Source organism: Mustela putorius, unplaced genomic scaffold (assembly GCF_011764305.1).
Source record: "Mustela putorius furo isolate JIRA1106 unplaced genomic scaffold, ASM1176430v1.1 tig00003909_pilon_pilon_pilon, whole genome shotgun sequence".
Lineage (NCBI taxonomy): Eukaryota > Metazoa > Chordata > Mammalia > Carnivora > Mustelidae > Mustela > Mustela putorius.
In genome coordinates, this window is record NW_025422057.1 from 17002472 (window position 1) to 17025016 (window position 22545).

The following is a 22545-nucleotide window of genomic DNA, read 5'->3' on the forward strand; positions in this document are numbered from 1 at the left end:
TCCTCCCTCTCTCTCTCTCTCTCTCTCTCTCTCTGCCTACTTGTGATCTCTGTCTGTCAAATAAAATAAATAAAATTAAAAAAAAAAAAAAGAATTAGGAATGAATTCTCCTAAATTCACAGAATGGCCCAAAGCCTACTGGGTACATGGGCAAGAAGAGCCAGTATAAAACAGAGGAAATCCAACCAAGACTATCAGTAACAAGCTAACAACCAAGGCACCACAGGTATATCTCTTGGGCTGAAGAAGGCACAGAGGAAGAGCAGAGTCTAATAATCAACAGTGAAAAATTAACCCTCAGAGAGAGAGATGAATCAAGCCCACATTACCTTTCAAATGGTAAAAATGATAAAAATGAAACCCACATTTCCTGTGACTAAAAAAGGGACAGCATAAGAGTGTGTAGAAGATGATGGAGCAGTTCTGTATTCTGATCGCAGTGGGGTCATACAAATGTATGCTAAAATTCATAGAGCTACAAACCAAAAGAAAAATCAATTTTGTTGGATGATAGATTTTAAAGGTGTTTTTTTTTTTTAATTTATTTATTTGACAGACAGAAATCACAAGTAGGCAGAGAGGCAGGCAGAGAGAGAGAGAGGGAAGCAGGCTCTCTGCTGAGCAGAGAGCCTGATGCGGGACTCGATCCCAGGACCCTGGGATCATGACCTGAGCTGAAGGCAGAGGCTTTAACCCACTGAACCACCCAGGCGCCCCTGGATGATAGATTTTAAAATACAGTTAACCCTTGAACAACTTGGGGGAGTGTGAGGGGAGGGGTGATAGAGACACTGACCCTCCATGCAGTCAAAAATCTACATATAACTTCTGCCTCTCCTAAAACTTCACTACTAATAGCCTACTGTTGACCAAAAACCTTATCGCTAACATAAACTGTCGATCAACACATATTTTATATGTCACACGTCTTACACATTATATTACAATAAAGGAAGTTGGAAAAGACAACAGATTATTAAGAAAATTGTTAGGAAGAGAGGGGCGCCTGGGGAGCTCAGTCAGTTAAGCGACTGCCTTTGGTCATGATCCCAGGGTCCTGGGATCGAGCCCCACCTCTGGCTCCTTGCTCAATGGGAACCCGCTACTCCCTCTCTGGCTATATGCTAACTCCGCCTGCTTGTGTTCTCTCTCTCTCTCTGTGTCAAATAAAGAAAGAAAAATTCTTTAAAAAAAAAAAAAAACTGTTAGGAAGAGAAAATACATTTACAGTACTTGTACTGGATTTATCCAAAAAATCCACAGAGAAGTGGACCCATGTTGTTCAAGGGTCAACTCTGTGTGTCTGTGTGTGTGCGTCTGTGTATTTTTTTTAATCCTACATCTCAAAGGAAACCCGGTCCCCATATCTAAAATCAGGGGCACAAAAGCACACGCAGTAATTGCAAAACTGAAAAATAGCTGGTTGCAGGTGACCCAGCCAAGCAAAACCGCAACGAGGAAAGATATCTGCCCCCATCCCCTTGGGGATCTGATCTGAGTCCATTCTGCTGTCCAAAGCAGGACAGGGCCAAGGAGAAAAGAGGGTCCCATTCCCTTGAGAAGTGAACCTATCTATGCATGCTGAGAGCCACAGGCCCAGAACTGCCCCACTTCCCTTAGGAACTGTGAGTGTTCCAGAAGCTGATGCCACCGGCGGCCACCTCTCTGCCCAGCTCCACCCGTCTAGCTCCTGTGTTCATGAGAAAGCGGCAACAGGAAAGAAACATCCAGGAGAGAGAGTTGTGAACATCCAACAAGCTGGATGTCTCTCTGGATGGCTATGAGTTTCTTCCACTTTCTGGTAGAGGCGCTCCTCGTTTCCCAGGCAGAGAGGACCGCTCACAGGTCACCCTGACTCCCGGTGAACCACCGGGCCTGCCAGAAACCCAGCGTGGGGAGCCAGGTGGAGCAGCAGTGATGGAGAGCTCTCTGGATCCCTGTGTCCCCGGCCCCATAGCTCACGTGCAACCCCACATCCTCTTCTGCCAACTCTGTTTTCCTAAGCAGCGAGAGGCCACCCCCGGGGCACGGGGCTACATCGCAGAGGTTCCAGCAAAGCTTGGCAGACACAGTGACTGCTGGGACCGGGACATAAATCCAGTAGAGGCGGCGTGCCCTCTTCTGTCACTCCAGTTCCTTCCCACCTCCCTTGCCTCTCACCTTCTTTCTCTGGTGACTTTAGCTCCTTCCTCCATTGGAAGGAAATGACTTTCCAAAACAAAAACTTTCACTCTGAGCACACACAGTCCTCTTACTTGGACCTGCTCAGAGAAAAATGTTTCTCTCCTGCTGCATGTCTGCTTGTGGGGGCGTGGGGGCGTGCTTGTGCACATGGACAAGCACACGTGCCCCAGGAGGTTTCTAACTAGGAGTCAAACACTCTGTGGCTGTACAAAGGCCACCTCCTTCCTCGTTTACAGCTCAAGTAGAGGGGCCAGCGACTGACTGGAGGTCCACTATGGAAGCGACGGTCAGCACTTGCGCGTTTCCCCGTGAAGGATACTACGCCACGTCCGTCACCTTTTTCCCTAAAGCAAACAAAAAATGACAAGCTGTGTACTACTGCATTTTTTAACACAAACAGGCTTGAAAGGGACTTTTAGAGATAAGATAGACAGAGTGGGAAATGTGAGAAGTACTAAGACAGAAGATGATTTAATTCTTTGTATTGCCTCTTGCTAAACCAGCAGCATCGGACACATGAAGTATGTTCTGAATAAGGACTGGCCTGAGAAGGAAGGATTAAAACTCGGATCTCCTACTTCGCTCAGCTGACAGTAACAGCCCTAATAAAAATGAGTAAATGCAGCTCCAGAGTCTGGGCTGAACTCTGGTTCCTGTTCTCAGATTCCAAACATCTACCTCCATGGCATCATTAAAGACACCAACAACAGGAAAGAACTCGAGATGTTACGACAGAGAGACACACAGACTGATGTGACAGGTAATGTCACAACCATTAGTGGAAAGTACCCACTCCCCTCTTTTCAAGTATTGACCAAGTCGTTTGACCAGGGGACCCTATAAGGAATTAAAAAAAAAAAAAAATACTTCAGGGTAATTTAAACCCTTCCTGGACACAGGTTAGCCTATGAAAAAGTGATCTGTCACCTCACAGAATTACAAAAGGGGAGGGCCCACAACAATAAACTGTGTCGGTGATAACATGTCACGCATCAAAAGTCAAGTCTTCTCTATTATGACCTTTGTCACACAGGACGCCAAGAAAACATGTGACTCACAAAGAATGGGGAAAAGGGAGGTCGTCACAAAGATAAGAGCCGTGATAGAGCCTGTGGCGCCTGGTGGACGTCAGGTGGCCTGAGCGGCATGGCCACGGGGCAGGGAACACCTGCACCTCCCACAGCGGTGAGCTCCTTGCCCACCTCCAAGCACTTGGTTGCCCTGGACTTCCAACTCCATATACCAGCCGCACAGGGCGAGAGGAAAAGTATAAGAAGTGAAAGGAACAGTATTCACAGCATTTGGTCCGAGGAATGGCAAACAACATGGGAAGAAGGGCCTAGAATGATCCTGTCCCTCTCTGGGCCTATCTCCCTGGGCAAGTTGTGTCCAAGCTGCGTCAATCACATAGGAGACAGGCTACATCACGATACACCGGGAATGTGATCTCCCTGAGGCATTAGAAATTCCAAGTGGGGCCAGACAGGGTCCATTTCTACCACCGGGGCGATTCACGGGCAGAGGAACTCCACGCAGTCACTGGACCAGGAAGGATTCTACAAGGAAGCTTTGCAAGGAGAGAACACGAGAAAGGAGGAATAACAATACAGATGGGATCGCTAGCGGGACTGAGAATGAATCTGGCCAGGGGCGCGAACTTGCTGGTCAGCTCGAACAGGATGATCCAGGGCTGTAGCACGAAGCTATGGGCCCTATGCAGAATACACATCATGAGGACAGTACGGACTGGCGACATTTTGCCTTCGTCGGTTTTAACTCACATCTGCTCCCCACAACTGCACTGCAACGGAAATTTCACAGTCTGTAGGCACTGGGTGATGACTAAGCCTACTAAGGGATCCCCAAATCCACAATGGGCAACCTTCAGAAGGTTCACAGAGACTCTTCATGGCAAACATAGGAAGGCCTTTCCATCACGAGAAATGGAAAATAAACAGAAAACTACTGCATATAATATGATAGAAGTCTGCCTGGGATTTTAAAAACACATCTCTTAAAAGACAGGAAGGAAGTCTGTCACAATATTAACTTTGCCTGGGAGGCTCAGTTGGTTGGGCATTGGCCGTCGGCTCAGGTTATGATCCCAGGGTCCTGGGATCGCGACCTGTGCTGGGCTCCATGCTCAGCAGGAAGTTTGCTTCTCCCTCTCCCTCTGCTCCTCCCCCTGCTCGTGCTCTTACACACTCTGTCTCTCTCGAATGAATAAACAAACAAAAAAATCTTTAAAAAAAAAGAAGTTAACTTTGCCTTTGAGAGGTACTTTTACTGTTTTCTCTTTGCTTCTCTATGTAATCAGGAGTAGGAAGACAAACATTCTGGCTTAACAGAATGCAAAGTTGCAGTGCAGAGCTTTATAAAGCAAATACTTCTCTTTTAATGTACTTTGTTGTGTAAATCCAGATTTTCCATACATAACATGTATTGAAAACTAGAGTGCCAAGGAAATGAAGCAATATCTATATTTGTTTCAATGACTAACAAGCAAAAATAAAACTTCAGCTGTGATGCCATGCTTTTTAGAAATCAGACATCTAATAAGCCACAGATTTATAGGATGTGGTCTAATAAACCTAAGAAAAGTTTCATTTCCTCCACACCAAAGTGGTTCACTCCCTGTCTATGTGACCAGCTTTTGCAAAGTTAGCAGATGTCTCTTTTTTTCCTGAAATGTGTAAGTTGAGACATTAATAAGCACCAACAATAATAATGTGCCTGCTGAATACACATGCACACAAGCTCACTCACTCACTCCTATATCCCTAAATATGAAATGAAATGGGCTCAATACTAGCAAAACGGTAGGTCACCCAAAACATCAAAAGGGACAGAGCTTGCCATCTTGCTAATCCCCAGCCACTGATGGGGGTGGGGGGTAGAACACCTAGAGAAAGGGGGAAGCAAGGAATGAGGAAAGGAGTCAAAGAACTTTTCGAAAGACTGCTTGCAAGCATTTCTGTGAAAATGTTAGTATTAACTCAGCAATTACAGGAAAAAACACTCTTTCTTATCTGAATGCACTTATGCCACGGGTCACACCCTATTATTGTCACTATTAAACTTATGTTAATAGCCCCAATGTAATGACTTTGTGTGGCCAGCTTTAAAATGCACAAGAATAGCTAACTAGAAAAAAGTGACTCATGCCTGCCCAGGTGGATATTGACTTTCTTAGTCATATTTACTCAATTGGTCTACCAACCTTAACTCCCTGGAGGAAAGGGCCGAAGTGATAGAATCCAGCCAGCTTGTAAGGATAGACAGGGAGGGACAATGAAAGTTGAATCCAGCTGGGGTAGAAGGTGTCCTGAATGTCATACTGGTAAAGCAGAAACTTGACTTTCAACGTCCTGAATCAAAAGCTTCCTCCCAGGCTTTGAGGAGGCAGGGTGTTGAACGGGACCCAACACACCTTCTTTAACAAGTGGAGGACGGTTAGTACGGAAGGCAAGTGGCTAGTATGAAAGGCTCCAACCCACGGGCTGCTGCCGTGGTCCTCAGTAACAGCAGATTTATGGCTACACCCCTGTGCTGTGCGAGCCCAAGTACTTGCTACACCTCCCTGCGGCTCACTTGCCAAATGGGATCACAGCATCCCCCTCCTCGGATTGGGGTCAGGTTGTGAAGAGCTACTATGAGCCAAGCCCTTCCAGAAGCGCCTGGATCACTGTTTGAAAATCTCACCTTGTGTGAAATCTCACTCTGATGGGCATTTCCAGGCATCCTGGTAGGTGCCCCCCCAACCCCCAGAAGCAGGCTGGGCAGCTCTTCCACGCCCGTCCCCTTTTACAGACACTGGGAGCGAATCAGGGAGGAGTGAAGCCCCTTTCCAACAGACGTGACAAACGTGAACTCAATCCTACTTCTGACACCAATCTCATGTGGTTTCCATGATGCTACCCAGAGCCACATCTCACATATCCATGCTGCAGATCAGGGTTTTCCCTGTCCCACCACAATTCCTGAAGCAGAAAGTACTCCACATGGTACATCACTAACGGTTCCATGGAAACGTCTCCAGCTAAAGCAAGCTGTATAACCGAGTTACCCGAGCAGTGGCTGACCATCACACAGACACACTCTCCGTGTGGGATTCCCCAGGAATCCTGCTGTGTGCTCGTGCCAGACACCCGCTCGTCTCGCCAAGGCCCGCTCTGTACACTTCGCCTCACTGTATGCTCACAGCAGCCCACGTGTGATTCCCCTTCGCCAGCAGGGAAACCGAGGCACAGAGCACCTGGGTAACTTGCCCAAGTTCCCACAGCCCATGAGCGGTGCCTGTGTGTCTGGCCTAGTCACAGTTTAGGAACTTAGACCCAGTCCTGGAAGCAGGGCATACTGGTGCTTCCCCCGAAGATGTTTCCATGTCCTGAAGGCCAAGCTGCGAAGTGAACAGAGTCACCAGCGTCAGGGATCTAAGTGGCGCCTGCGGATCTTGGGTTATAAGGAAGAAACCCGATCTTCCTGTTTTATTTTCCTCATACACAGAATGGGTGCCTGGTTCTCCTTTATCTACCTCATAACTCTAACCAAAGATTAATGAGTTACCATTTGCTGGGCCCCGGCAGAGGGAGAGCTGTGTGTGGCACAGCCTTATCACCCATGGTCCAAAGAACAGCTAACTACACTTGTCACAAGCTGGACCATGGGGCAGGCAGCTCCAGAGAAAAGGCTTCTCTCGGGCCATGGCTGCTGCACAGAAGAAGGCCTCCCTGGCCCGTCACACCCAGACCCATCAAAGGACACGAGCTTTCTGCATTCACAGGCTCCAGGAAATCTGAGTACAGGCACCATCACGGGAGGAAGAAGGAGGGTTTCCAAAGAGACCAGAAACATCTTCCGTTTTATTCCCATCTGGCTGAAGAGGGGGCCACAACATAGGAAGATTTCCTCAAGACACCAACACCCGAAGTCATTGACCAGAATTCAGACACGGTGTAGTGTGCAGAAGCATCCTTGGGGTCACATCAATGAGAAGAAAATACAAAACTACGGGAAGGTCCAATTCCAATTCTGTGAAATATTTCTAGAGTTTAGGCACAGGAACGGTGAGAAAGAAACACATCCCGATATTAAGCCCTAATGCCCAACACAGCATATAGTAGGTACACTACAAATGTTTTCAAAAGGCAGAAGTCGCACTAATTTGGCTCTTAAATATTCTTTTTTTTTTCTTTAAAAAAAAAAAGCTAGCATTAATACTGAATCATCTGCCATTTAAGTCTAAAGAGTTCCTTCAAAAATATTTTTTATCTGTGTTGACTTTTGCTTTTCTGAGAACGAAAGCATGTTCTACACAGTCTTTCTTCTTCGGGACTGCTAATTTGAAGAGAACTATCACTCCCAAGCATGGAGCAATGTGGGGTATTGACATCGTATTGAATTATTTAAAGGAAATTAACAATGCCTCCTGTCCTTGGACAGCCACGTCTGTGAGAAAAGCCATTCACAGCTGCCTCAGGAAGGTACCACTGCAGAGAACTGAGCATTTCTTAGCACCCTGAAGTCTCCAAGAGAAACTGTAAGTCCTAAGTAACTACGAACAAAGGCAAAATTGAGGTAATAACTTCTATTTCCCCCTGGGAGCTATGTGAAAGGTGCCAGGAAATCATTTCCTGGGGGTCAAGTTTAACAGGATGACATACTGTTCATCCTTCTCACAGAAGCTACCCGTGACACTGGTCCACATGTGGGCTTTCCAGGGAGCCGGGCCCCTGGGGAATCAAAGGGGCACCACCCTCCACCCTCTCCTCATAAACCAGCATTCTTATGGTGATGATAAACCTATTTGTGATCACGACACCCAGACATCATGGCACCCGACAGCTACCTGACAGGAATTCAGAGGCCATGGCGCGTGGGCCCTGCCCTAGCGCGAGGTAAACTTTGGATGGGTGGTTTCATTTCAGAGCTAGCTCATCTCATACCGTCATTCTGCTCCGAGACCTACCTCCAAACACCAGGGCTCCCCAACCTTGTGTAAGGAGTGGCTCCTTTTCATGTCCCTGAAGACTTGAGTGCTGACAGTGAAGTCTGAGGGGGGGTAGAAGTGCTGACAGTCATGTCCCTGAGTGCAGCAAGGGAGGGGGCACTGCTGCCAGGAAGAAAGGGGAACAGAGTGAGGCTTGGGAGGGAGGGGGACGCAGTCACCAAGGCATTCATGGCCCCCAGCCTGACTTTCTTCCCTGACTCCACGCTGGTCTACAAACTCCAAGCAAGGAGGACGATGCATTCCAGTGTGACCCCAGGACACTTCCACCTCCCTGCCTTCCAGCTTGGGGGTCCCCTCTAGCAACATCTTAAACACAGCCTCCTCTATGCAGTGTTTCTGCTGCAGCCCTGCCCGCTGTCCCCACCTCTGCCCATCCTTCCCCCCAGCAGACGCAGCCGCTGATGGCTCTAAGCCTCCAGCGAGTCAGCTGGCCGGCATTCCCTCCCTCTCTCTCTCAACTTACCTTACTGAATCTTCTATGAATTTAAGCCCTGTGATACTGCTGGTATTTCTACCCTACAAAAATCCAATCACAAATGGTTCAACCCAATTCTAGAGCTATCTGGGGACCTATCTAGTCACCTTCCCCTCTGCTGGACTGCCATTTTTCAGAGAGGTGACCACACTTCCATCCCGGGACCCCTGGGAAACATCTGGCTGCACACACTTTGAGTGTGCAAGAAGCAGGAGCCACACTGAATTTCAGCACAGCTGGGGCTCGAGCACGCCCATGGCTTTGGTTCATTGCCTGCCTACTCTGCTGGCGGCTTTCGACGGGAACGTGCGTGTTGTTCCGCAGCTCCTCACAACCACCCTGTGAGGTAGGTATGTGCCCATTTTACAGAGGAGGAAACTGACTCAGAGACGTTAAGGAGCATGCCCAAGGTCACACAGCGAGTAAATGGCAGACGGGGAATATGGACCAGGTCTCAGTCAACTCACGGTGCTGCTGTGTAGACTCGGTTGCCCGTCCAGATATTAACTACTGCACTACCAATAGGATAGAGAATTTAGGGGCATAAAGAGAGACCTGGGATCCAAAAGGGGCTATTTCACAACAAAGAAATATCATTCTAATTGTCTTTTAGAAAGGAAAATGTCTGTGTCCTTTGTATGGATGTATGACTTCTTTATTCTAGTTTTTAAAGGGTTTATATGAGGGAAAAAATGCCATGAATAAATTCTTCACCCTTTTTAATCCCAAATAATAGAACTCAGGATTAAGAATATGAGATGGAGCACAAAATTATCTTGTGTTCTGGTATTCACCCAAGAGCAGGAGAATGAGCATAGTGGGTGCTAAAGACTCTGGGAGACAGGAAATCGATGGGAATAAAGGACAAATCCTACAAAACAGCAACCCCATTTCCAGAACAAACTACACGGTTACCATATTACCTGGTTCTCCCATAGTGGGGTGATGGGGGTATCAGGGTGGTTTTCAAAAGCCACATGAACTCCCAAAGTGGGAAGGGGCCATGTGGCCAGCAAAATGGGGCTACCCCAGGTCCCTAGCTGGCTGCAGCTGTCCCTGTCTGGACTTGGAAAGCTACCATTGCTGGAAGCCGAAGGTCTGCCCCCAGAAAGGGCAGCCCAAGCCCTCAGAGGAAGCCCTGGTTGCCCATGGCCAGAGGTCTCTGGTCTCCGTCTGGGAAACAGAACCTCCCACTCTACATTTCTCCACAGCGCTCACTTGTAAACAGAAATGTGAGTCATTAAGCAAGCAGAAGCCCATTTTCAAGATCAGCCCAGCTTTACAACTAAGGTAATCCTATTCTGCCTTGTCACGGTGGTGACTCACCTTCCTGTCTCCCACCAGAGGTGACATGGTGTAAACTTCCAGTTGTTCCTGGATGGAACCCAGCAATACAGGGGTTTCAGTCCCTCTTTGCTTTGCTTTCTAATCCAGTGCTGAGAGCAAACAGGCAAGGCTCCCAAGGGCAAGAGCCCCAGAGGAGTTTGGAGAAGAAATGTATCTAAGGTTACCAGAGACCACAGCATCTTTATTATCTTCCCATGGCCTTTCCTCGGGGTCTATACTCCCAGAGGGGCCTGTGGCTTGTGAGGACAAGAAGCGCGCACACCCCCACTCCAATCTAAGATCCAGATAGAGGAATCTCAGAGCCAAATCTGCACGTCACTTCAACCAATTCTGCAGGAGCTCCCGGTTTGGAGATGTGTGAGATTACCATTGTCCGCCTCTCTCCTTCCGGGCCTACACTGCTTTTCTTTTTTTCTTTCTTCTCATTTCTTTAAATATCCATTTCCAATCTTTGTGCATCATGTGAAGTCCTCTAAGCCACCTCGAAGTTTGGAGGGTAAAATATGCCTTCTAAACAAGTTCAAATGTATCTGCAAATATGAAATAATTTTGCAATGGGGAAAGAATTGTAGCAGAGTCTCGCCTAATAAATACAAAACTCTCCAACGGATCTTAAAGATGGGAAAGCAGACATCCACTGAGTTTCCTGCTCAACATCCATTCGTGCTTTTTCTGGTAGTAGTACCTTGAATCGTTTAGGGGGTACCACCAAACCCTCAAGCCATGTCATTTACGTGGAATGGACCCCTCAGTCTAACCGTACTCAGCATATTACATCCCCTGACCACAACCACTGGTTCAGAATTATGGGGGAAGAGAAGATCTCTCTGGACTTCAACCTGCTTTCATGAGGAGACATCAACCCAGGGCCAAGGAGAGAAATGGTGTCCTGGTAAATGGGCCCCTGGATCCAGCCATGCCTGATGCAGGTCACCTGTGCAATTTTAGCCAATATACTCATTTTGCTCAGGCCAGTTTGGGTTGGGTTTGAGGAGAAAGAGAAAGAGGCGTCCTGACTAGAGTAAGCTAGTCACCTAAGCCAGGCTGACCTCAATAACTGTCCATCCACGAATCAAGAGGTAATCTGGAAAGAACCAGAGACACTCCAGGAAAAGTAAATGAAGGCCTCATAGTTTCATGCTCCTGGCACAATGAGGGGGTTGTTATAAGGCGGTACTTTTTCAAAGAAGAATGACTGTGGCTTGCGGCCACTGTCTGGGACAGGGAGAGGGACCCTGAGCAACATCTGCAGGAATTGACATTCGGTCCTCCTGCTCCTCTAGCGCCACCGACACCACTGGCCACTTTGAACAACTTTAAGATGTGGTCTCCAGAAGGCAAGAGACACAAATACTTAGTAGCACCAAATCTGCCTCCTAGCCTTCTCCAGATACACCGCCTGTTTGTGACAGAGGACCTGGAGAGAGGCATTTCGCCTGCGGAAGGCGAAGGTCTAAAGCCGAGGCATGTCTGGAGAGAAAGCGGACAGAGCACGTGGCGGGTCTCATTCTCCCCGGTGACTCAACCCCTGATGACACAGTGTGCTGACCAGTTCTGGGCACAGCCACACGGATCAAGAAGCAAGATGTGTCACCAAAAAAGTTGTGGCAATATTTGTGTACTCTACTATTTTGTTCCTTCCTGAGCTTAGAGCCCCCTTCAGCAAGTGGCTGGGCAGTATTCAAATATTAAATACAGTAGAATGGAACCCCATGGCCAGAAAGTACAATCTGCTTCATGCAGGAAAAATAAAAGAAAGGACTATAGAAGGAGGAGCTGAAAGCACTGAAGAAACAAAAACCCTAAAAAATACTAAAGGCTCCAGAGACAAAGACAGTGTATGAAATAATGTTATTCAAACCCAATTTGGCCAACAGCTACTGGCTGTCGGGAGAATTCTGAGCCTACCTCTAGACAGAAAGAAAAAGAAGTTTCCAATTTTGTCTCAGAAAAAAAGTTTGATGTGAAAAGGAAAAAAAAAGAAAGAAAAGAAATGTTTGATGTGATGGTTAATTTTATGTGTCGACCGGACTGTGCCACAGGGTGCCCAGATATTTGGTCAAACGTTATTCCGAGTATTTCTGTATTTTTGGACAAGTTCAACATTGAAACTGACAGACTAGCGGTGCCTGGGTGGCTTAGGCATCTACCTCTTGATCCTGGCTCAGGTCGTGATCTCAGGGTGGTGGGATTGAGCCCCATGTCAGGCTCCATTCTGAGTGTGGATGGAGCCTGCTTGAGATTCTCTCTCCCCCTCCCTCTCTATAAAACAAAACAAAAACAAAAACAAACAAACCCTGTCAGACTTGATAAAACTGATGCCCTCTCATGTGGGTGGGCCTCACACAATCTGTTGAAGGCTGATCCTCCCCCCAAAAGGAGAGACAACTTCTGCCGGACGGCTGCCTTCAAGTGAAGCACTGGTTTTTCTATGCCTTCAGACTCAAACTGCAATGTTGGCTCTTCCAGGGTCTTCAAGCCTGGCAGTCTTTGGACATGAACTCCACCATCAGCTCTCTTGGCTCCCAGGCCTTCAAATGCAGACTGAACTACATCACAAGCTCTCTCATATCTCTAGGTTGCCTCCTGCAGATCTTGGGACTTGCCTGTCTTCAACATGGTGTGAGCCAATTTCTCACAATAAATCTCATTACACACATGCACACACACACAAACACACCACTGGTTCTGTTTCTCTAGGAAACCCTGACTAATACATTTGGGTTTTTTTATGTGTTTTCTCCCCCAAGCAGGAAGGAAAGGATTATTTGGGGGTCTCCAAAAGAAACGAGAATTGTGAAATAATGGGTCTTATAAATCACATAATCAAATTCTTTATCATTTTTATTTTTAAATCTCTAAGTCTAGACATAAAAGGACCTAGCCAGGATTATACAGAAAAGAAGAAAGCAAAACCCAGACTTTAAAAATGAGGAGTTCAGGGTTCTATGTTTAACATGGAAGAATTTTATTTTGAAACTAATTCTCCATCTTCGGAGAATTAGAAATCCATCTGAGAGGCACCTGGGTGACTCAGTTGGTTAGCATATGCCTTTGGCTCAGGTTATGATCTCGGGGTCCAGGGATCGAGTCCTGCATCGGGCTCCCTGCTCTGTGGGAAATCTGCTTTGCCCTCTCCCTCTGCCCCTCCCCCTGCTTGTGTTTTCTCTCCCTCCCCCCTTTTTCCCTCTCTCTCTCAAATAAATAAATAAAATCTTTAATTTAAAAAAAAAAAGAGAGAGAAATCCATTTGAGAAAAAGGCACTGGGAAGAGCTATTCCACTAAAGAAGCCAATGAGCAAAATGGCAAATTTTTAATTGCTAAGAGGGTAAAATCTTCAGTCTCTTTATCATTTACTCACATATCACGTGCGTACAAATAAGGACACGGGAAATCAAGCAATAGCGGCCATGCATCCAACCATCCAACCAAACAACCGAACAACCGAAGCCCACAAACACATATGACACCTTGGAAAGAGAGCTCAGGTCTGCACAGGTCGTGCTATTCTAGCTCTAAGCGCCATCAAGAATTCTCACCTCTGAAAGTGAGGTAACTTTGGTGAGAAATAATTACATTCAAAATATGTAGTCAAACAACTTAACACAGATGCCAAGAAATGTAATCAGAGCTACTGACAAGCAACCATTTTTGTGATTAAAGGTAAAGCCAAATCAGGACACAATCAGACATGACCAGTGGAAAGCAACAGCTTTTCTTCACAACTATGTTTCAAAACTGGGAGCACGTGCAAGGGACAAAGTGGGGGAGTCTCTGGGTCTCTGCATCCCCGCAGGTATGCACACGCAAGCAGAGGTAGGCGGGTGTCATCAAATATGGCCGACCGTGGCCTACAGGCAGGAATGGCAAGCAGCCGGCTCACGGACAGCAAGTCTTTCTTCCCTTGCCAGCACCCGTGTCCCTGAGCCACCCTGCTCAGAGCTGGTGGGAGGTAAAACATGATCCCATTCCTACACGCAAGGGATGCAGAAATGAAGTCTGCCTTGGCCCTCAAGGACCTCATCTTGGTGAGAAAGACCAGGATCCAAATGGAAGGCAAAATGGGAAGAGGAAGCCAATGGTAAGTCCATCCTTTCATGTCCCTTTTTTACAAAGCAAAGGTCACCTCCTCTCCATCGAGGCACAGAAACAGATGCAGGACCCCAGAGTCACCGCCATCTCCCACTAACTAGCTGTGCGCCCCGCGTTGCCAAGGCTCAGTTCGTCACGCCACTAGAGGGCGCCTTCTAAGGGCCCTGCCTGCCTCCAACATGCTCTAATTCTGCGGGGGCGAACAGAACGCAGAGGAGGGGAACTCACGGGTCCTCAAATGGCTCTAAGTACAAATCCAGTGTGCCTTGACTTCTGGACATGGCCCTTATCTCCTATTTACTGAAGAAAGCGACACCCAAGAAGAAAAGACAACACATGCACGGTAAAGCTTTCTTTTACCAGATAAATATTTTAGGGATAAGGTATCACCCATGGTGATATGAACCATCAATTCAAAAGATGCTTTTTGGCAAAAAAGAATTTTGTCAATCTGTTTTGTTTTCTGGGGGAAAAAAAAACTACTATATATCAGATACTGAGAGCCTGGAGATAAAACGTATTTCCTTCAATTACAGTATCATAAACAACAAAGGAAAAGTAGGTGTAAAATAGTTCCTTAAAGAATTTGGAATAAAGGGGGTACCTGGGTGGCTCAGTAGGTTAATCATCTGACTTTAGCTCAGGTCGTGATCCCCGGGGTCCTGCAATGGAGCCCTGTGTCGGGCTCCCTGCTCAGCGGGGTGCCTGCTTCTCCCTCTCCCTCTGCCTCTGCCTTGTCCCCCTGCTCATGCTCTCTATCTCTTTCTCTAAATAAATAAAATCTTTTAAAAAAAGAAAAGAGTTTGGGATAAAGTAATAAGAACTTACTTGGGGAATTCTGAGTAAGGGAGATAATTTTACTTTTCAGCTGGTATTAACACTAAATCAACTTTATAAGTGATGGGTAGGCTTTACTGGGATGAAAGGTAAAATGTCAAATGGCTACCCTCGATATTGGGAAATCAGCCAAGGCGTGCAAAAAAAAAAAAAAAAGAATGAATTTCCAACAGACATCGCTGGAATGCCCAACGAAGTCCTTTCTGAGACCATCCTAATTCCCTGAATACCCAGACACTAGCAGAGCCCGGTGTAGCTCTCCCGTCTGCCGCCTCGGTCAGTGAGGAGGTTCCATGATGACCTCGGCACATGGAAAGTGAAGCTTCTCCCTGCAGCCGTCCTCCATCTCCGTTACTCGCCTAGGATCCCCCTGCCTTTACAGTGCAATCTCCCCCAGACAAGCAAAATGCCAGTGAGCTCAAGAAGAACCATGCTCAGCAATTCCTCGGGAGCTGATTCCCAAGTGCTGACCTACACTATAAGCCCATCTACCATACCCAGAAGTCAATGCTACGGAAGAACCGGAGGCAGAAGCCTGGTCCCAGAAGCACGGGCTGCAGAAAGCAGTGTGAATCCAGTTAATGGAGGGCGGGGGATACTGGCCTTTAATGAGATTCCCACTAATGCTAAGTTCCTTGTCCCAGACTGCACTTGGGAAGGAATGTAGGTCCCCATTATGTCCCCGGGGACCAGGAGCAGCCCCGTGCAGAATGGAGGAGGCAGGAGGCGGAGAGGAACTGAACGGGCCTTGTACCGTCTACTAGCTGATCGTCTCCTTCGAAGTCAACGTATCTCCTACAGAGACAAGCAGCCAAAATGGGACTGAGCGTGGCCGTTAATGACAACACGAGGCTGGGTGTGCCTGGGGACCCCGTTTCCACTTGGGAAACTGGGAGTGCTTTGCTCTGAAAGAGAAAGCAGTGTTGATCAACAGCACCTTCCTTCCCTATCTGTGGAAACCAAATGTTTTAAAATGCAAATAACAGGTTTCTGGAACAACCCTGGACTCTCTCCTGGAAACGTTTTCATAATTCACATCTTGTTAGCCACAGGAGCCCCAATTACACTCCTTCTTCTCTCATCCCCACTAGCCAATTATTAGCATTAGAGCCCATACTATTTTCTGCTAATATGTTTCCTGACAACATCAAACTCCGGAGGGTCCTCTTGGTGTGGTAACGGAGTCACTGTGCAGACGAGGGCAGATTTAGGAGAAAATGTTATTCAAACCTCCTCGGTGTTTATGAAAGCGCTTCCCCAATTACACAAAAACTAATAGTAAATTGAAATAGTTGGCAAAAAGTTCCCTCCAAACATTATAAAAGGAGGGATCCTACTGGCAGGATAGAAGGATACAAATATTCCACAACAATGGATTCCCACAGGCAGGACCAAACGATGACGCCATCTCATTCAGAACCGGAAGGTAAGCAAGAATTTAGGGGATGGCTTGCCAGCTCCATTCACGAATACCCCTGGTTCCAAAATGACACTGGCCCCTTTCTGTCATCCCCAGAAAGAATCAAGCTGTTGCCAATCAGATTACTTGAGCGGTATGCCACCGGTGGGGGCCCATGCCTGGGCTGTGCTGATGTGGCAGGAGGCAGCCTTGCTCTCCTCGAGGTGGACCCTGCCTGAGTCAGATGCCTTGTGAGTAAAAGGGTGAAAAGAGTCTTGAGAAGGGCGCCTGGGTGGCTCATGGGTTAAAGCCTCTGCCTTCGGCTCAGGTCATGATCTCAGAGTCCTGAGATCGAGCCCCGCATCGGGCTCTCTGCTCAGCGGAGAGCCTGCTTTCCTTCCTCTCTCTCTGCCTGCCTCTCTGCCTCCTTGTGATCTCTGTCTTTCAAAAAAAATAAATAAAACCTTTTAAAAAAGTTTTTTTTTTTAAAAAAGAGTCTTGAGAGAGGAAAATAAATCCTAAATTTGTGTGTACTGCATGTGTGCATGCGTGTGTATATAGCAACAGAGAAAGCACACACACCAACTGGAGGAGTCAACCCATCTTATGCCCATCTCTTCCCACCACTAACGGATGGGCGCACCTGCTAACACTGGAGCCCAGAATAACGAGCACATACTTATTCTCACCTAGGCGGCTCTGAGAGAACAATTACTTCTCAGGGTTCTCTCAAAGACCACTAAAGTTTACCTTCTTCTTCTTTTTTTTTTTTTTTTAAATAAACATATAATATATTTTTATCCCCAGGGGCACAGGTCTGTGAATCGCCAGGTTTACACACTTCACAGCACTCATCCCAGCACACTGGGGAGGGTATGTGCTGGGGTGAGTGCTGTGAAGTGTGTAAAAGCTTCTTAAAGTGAAATTCATCTTCCTCTGACTCACACATGCAGCCAATAAAGAAGATAAAAAAAATTCAAGTTTTCCTTGAAAAGTTTCTCCTCCGAGTACTTAGGGATATTAATGCCCTCGGGTAGTGGAGACTAGCGATCGGGATCGATTTATGAGGCACTGGACCCAGGCCGGATGTACCCTGACCAGAGAAACTCCACCCTTGGCCACACCAACCCCAGGGCCAACTGCAGCCAGTGTTGGGAATCTGTAGCAAGTGTATTTCCCTACTTCCAGAATGTAAACATACCTGGGGCTCTAAATATTTACCACAGGTAAAACCAACAACCAAGACAGTAACAAGCAAACCACACATACATTTAAAAAAAAAAAAAAAAAAAAAAAAGGCTCTCCAGGCTGGATATAACCTCATCTGATCACAATCTTTCGGATGCCATTTGAGTGATGAACACCAGAGGAAAAAATGAGGAGACAGTCCCGCTATCAGGGAACAGGCCTGAGTCACTGGAGATACCGTCACAGAAAAAGTCACCAGCAACACAGTTATTACCTTTACACTTGAAAAAGCCTTGTGTTTCAGGGAGAAGAGGAACTCTACCGTCATCTTTACCCAGTATTTGGTTCCAAGAAGAATTCGTTGAGGGTAGTGTTTGTTCTAACATGAAGACCACTCACAGACTTGGAAATCTTTGCCCCAGAAGACTGTTTACCATAACAGCACTTAACGTCCAATGAGAGCGAGGGGATCGTTTTGAAAATTAAAGCACAAGGTCTAGCTTGTATTTTTAAAATTCCGAAGTTTCCCATCAGCTGACAGATCAACCAAATGGGATCTATCCGTATGAGGGAATATTACTGGACTCTAAGAAAGTAAGCAAATATCGATGGGTGCCCCAACACGGATGAACCTTGAGAATATGACGCTGAGTGAAAGTAGCCAGTCACCAAGGGCCACATCTGGCTCAATTCCCAATGTATGAAATGCCTGGAAGAGGCAAATCCACGAAGACAGAGAACAGAAGAGGGGATGGCCGATGCACTGGGGGAAACAGGGAGTGTTAACAGTGTGGAGTTTCGTTTCTTTTTTTTTTTTAAGATTTTATTTTATTTTATTGACAGACAGGGATCACAAGTAGGCAGAGAGGCAGACAGAGAGCTAGAGAGAAGCAGGCTCCCCGCTGAGCAGAGAGCCCCATGTGGGGCTGGATCCCAGGACCCTGGGATCATGACCTGAGTCAAAGGCAGAGGCTTTAACCCACTGAGCCACCCAGGCACCCCGTGGTGCGGAGTTTCTTTGGGGGGTGATAAAAATGTCCTAAAATTAATTGTGGTTAAGGTTGCAAAATTGTAAATACACACAAAACAAAACAAAACAAAAATTAAATCATTCACTTCAAATGGGTGAACTACATGGTATGTGAGTAAACTTATTTTTTGATGTTTCAATTGGCACAATTGCCATTATCTTATCTCTGACTGCTTTCTCTTTGAATTCTGAGCACACTTCATTTGAAATGAATACACAACTCTGAGAAACAGGCAGGATAAGAATTATTATTCCCATTTTACAGGAAGCAGAGGTCCAGAGAGCTCCTATTTTCTATTTTCCACTGGGCTGGCTAGGTTTCCGCAGGGCACAGGGAGGAGTGTAAAGCGCAGGGTTGGGCAGGGAGCAGCGGTCAGGGGCCTTATCATCCCCCAAATCAGGGAAGGACCGACAACAGCTCTTGCCTGATGTCTAGAAATGTACATGGCTCGGTCATACATACATGCTCCTAAACAAAAGACATTTGAAAACGGCACTTGGATTATTGCAATGCAATTCTCAACAGCACGAAATTCAGGTTAAACAATTTAGCTCAAAAAGCAGGGGAGGGGGAAGAGTCATCTCTTGAGCTGATATCCGGTGGGGTGAAAACACACCCAATTAGATGTGGCCATATAATTTTCACATCAAACATCCTGTGCTCCCAAAGGCAACTAATGGCACAGCTTGCTGTGGATTTTCCCAAGTTTTCAAGAGCAGTGACAGCCCTCTTCAACAAAGTCATTTAACATAACAGAAGGTTAAAGTGGGAACCACAAACACTTGCTTTTCTTAATTTACACCTTTCATTTACTTCCCCAGAAATGTCATGGAGGAGCCATGAAATTCATGATGTACTGTCAATAGAGGACTCCTTTTACGAGCCCGATTTAGAAAGCAAACTGGGAATTCTAGAAGGTAATCTGGAACCATACCTTTAAAAACAAGCAAACAAACAAACAAACAAAACTGGTAGTATTTCAGGAGAAGCAAGATGATTTGCTTTGGATCCCTCACTTCAAAAAGAAAAACAAAAGATGATTAGAAGAGTAGAAGCCGGGGGTTTTACGATCTGCGAACGTACAGATTTCACAGGATCTCTTCTCCTCCCCACACAGGATCCCAACCCACCACTGGACCACAGCACACAGAACATGGCCCACAGGGCTGCTCTGTGTCGCAGACCTCTATAAAGCCTGAAGAGTCACTCATGTTCGAGTAGTATTTATCTTTTTTTTTTTTTTTTTTTTACGAATACGCTAGTAAACCACCAAGATATTTTTTAAGTACATAAAATAATGGGGGGGGGGGATATCTTAAAATATGCATCTGCAAGTTGGTCTGCCACTCACTTTAACATCTTCTTTCTTTCCTATGCCTGTGTCTGTTCTTTCATTTCAGGAGGGACGGCTGCTTTACCTCCTCCACACCTCAGCACGACCAACAGCTGACCACTGTGGCAGTGGGGGCTGCCCTAACAGCATCTCTAATACCCGCTAGAGGACAGCAGCATCCCCTGCCCCACTGTGACAACCAAAATTGCAGCCAGACATCATCAGATGTCTCGTGGGCAGCAGAATTGCCCCAGCTGAGAACCAGTGAGTTATAGGAAACCGGCAGGAAAACATTCCCCTGGCATGGACTGATCCAGAGCCTCTCGCCTGAAAAAGTAGCCAGATCATTGTGGCAGGAACAGCAAAATCACCCAACCCTCATTTAAATCCCCAGAAAACCATGGTGAAGCAATCGTCCCCACGAGCACCTCAGTGACTAGCGTGTAGCCTTTGGCGACATCCAAGGTCCCGGGAGCCCTACAACACTTTTAATATGGTCCCTAATGTTGTCATTTACGAATGCGGGAAGTGACAGTACTAGCAAGAGGTTAGCACACAGCTTAAGGCAAGGAGGAAGGGGTTCCAGTTACGTTCAGATCTCTTTAAAATCACGGAACTTTGGTAATCGGCTGATCTATAATAAATAACCTAGTCCCTCAAGAAAATTCAAACTAATACCTTTGCAGGGTCGGGATAGCCAGCTGGCAAAACAATGACATTTTTACCTCTGATCTGCTTAATGAAAGAATCCGACCTATAAAATAAACAATCTTATTTTATACTACTTTCAAATAGTGGAAGTAGTATAAACAATGAAGCCGAAGTCTGATTTATAAATCTGGAATGTTCTGCATAAAGCGAGTGAGAGTCTCCACGAGATCCGAGGTGACATCTGTGCTCAAGGAAGGGAAGTGCTAGCCTCACCATCCCCGCTGACCTTTGGGGGATGACAGTCAAGCTGACCACTCTCTAAATGCCACAGGTAAGCACTCCCCTGCTGACCAGCCACAGCAGCCCACCAGCGATGGCCCCAAGAGGGTACAGCAACACCAGATGCAGGGGTATGAACCCCAGACCCATTGTGAGCCCCCACTGCCGCCGGTCCAGAACAGAGGAAGGCAACAGCGCATCATCACGGCTGGGGCGTGCTTTGTCTTCTGGGCATGGTGCCAGCAGCTCCCGCCCGCAGTCACCCAAGCCACAGGGACGGGCAGCAGTCTGGCTCAGTGACGCATGCCAAAGCCTACAGGTCGGGAGGCTCCAGAGAATGGAAACGGGGCCGGAAGCAGCTCCGAAGGGAAGAGTCGGGAACATCTTGTGACTCTTTAAATCCAGACACTTTCGTGATCACATCAAAACCTGGCTTTCAGGGTTGGCACAGGGATAACTCGACAGTTCTTTCTCGATAGATGCCAAGGGGAAAGGGAGCCTCTGCTCACTGTCAGGGTTGCAGCCTGGAAAGGCACCTGCTTCGAAGACAGACACACACACCCCACCAAGTGGAGAGTGCGGGACCCTATATAACCCTGCACTGGGCTCGGCCCTATGGAAACATTGCCAGTCACCCACATCCGAGGGTCCACACCCACCCTTGGGGACATGAAGAGTGTGGTCACTCCTGCTCAGAGGCCAGGTTCATCACTCAGCACTTAACACCTGAATTTATTAAGAACCCTGGTCTCTTCATTACTCCCTAAGACACCAGAAAGGTCTTGAACCCAGTTGCCAATGCCCACATCATTAACATGACATATACAGGGAAACCCACATTGTTTCTTGTGGGTTTTTTCCACCCAAAAGGCAGCCAGGAAACACCAGAGGGGAAGAGATCAGGTAAGAACCAAGCTATGAGCACCCACCGAGTCACATACAATCAAATAAAAATCTCTGAGAGTCCACTGCCAGCTTGCGAAGCACGAACAACAATACTTTTACTTAACTAGTTTATAAGCAAGTGAGTGATCTGAAAAGCCCCTGGCCCACCTAGGAACAGTCATTCTCCTTAGGGACCGTCCCTGAAGAAGGGGCACACTGACTCCACTTCCCTCAGCAACCACACAGCCCCAGGCCAGCCCCCCTGAGCCACAGGAACCCACTCATTTCGGGAGAGGTGACAGTGCTCCATGGATCTATGCCAACGTGACCTGCCCGATAGGGTTTGCACCAACCCCATGCCAGGCTGGTGAAGACAAACCTCGGAGGACGGACGACCAGCTCACAACCTGCACAGCTTTTTTGGGGCTCAGCTCAGGTTCCAGTTCAGGCACCAGCAAGGTTTGGTCTTGGGCCCAGTCCCAGCGCCGATAACACTCCTTCCAGCTGTCGCCCCCGGAACAGAAAAGGTGAACGACTCCCCGAGCCAAAGTGTGAACCACGAGAGAAAATCGGAGGACAGGGGTGAGATCACACAGAGAAAATGAGGTTTCCCAAAACTCTCCTGGGGTCCCCCTTGGCACCCAAGGCCTCGGTTCCACAGCGGCACGTCTGCTCTAACACCAAAGTAACAGGCCCTCCAGCTCCTCCTGCCCGGCACACCCACACAGCAGGCCTTGCCCGCCCTCCACCCCTGACCCCACGAGGGGAATGCCAGGGAAACTCAGGCCCAGCCCTCCTTGGGCAGCACATAGCCCCCTCCTTACAGACACTGG

At 47.3% G+C, this 22545-nt stretch overlaps 1 protein-coding gene across 44 annotated transcripts in view; it reads right to left on the reverse strand.

Annotated features, from left to right (window-relative positions):
- The window catches only part of TCF7L2 (transcription factor 7 like 2), a 196775-nt gene that overhangs the window by 65126 nt on the left and 109104 nt on the right, over positions 1 to 22545 (reverse strand). For 18 of the 44 annotated variants that reach the window (XM_045068550.1, XM_045068548.1, XM_045068545.1 and 15 more), the window contains one exon: positions 8153 to 8296. The exons of 22 other annotated variants lie outside the window; for them this stretch is intronic. In XM_045068550.1, the coding sequence (XP_044924485.1) occupies positions 8153 to 8296 (144 nt within the window). The remainder of the gene's footprint in view (positions 1 to 8152; positions 8297 to 22545) is intronic. 4 more of the 44 variants (XM_045068549.1, XM_045068542.1, XM_045068574.1 and 1 more) reach the window with 1 other exon arrangement.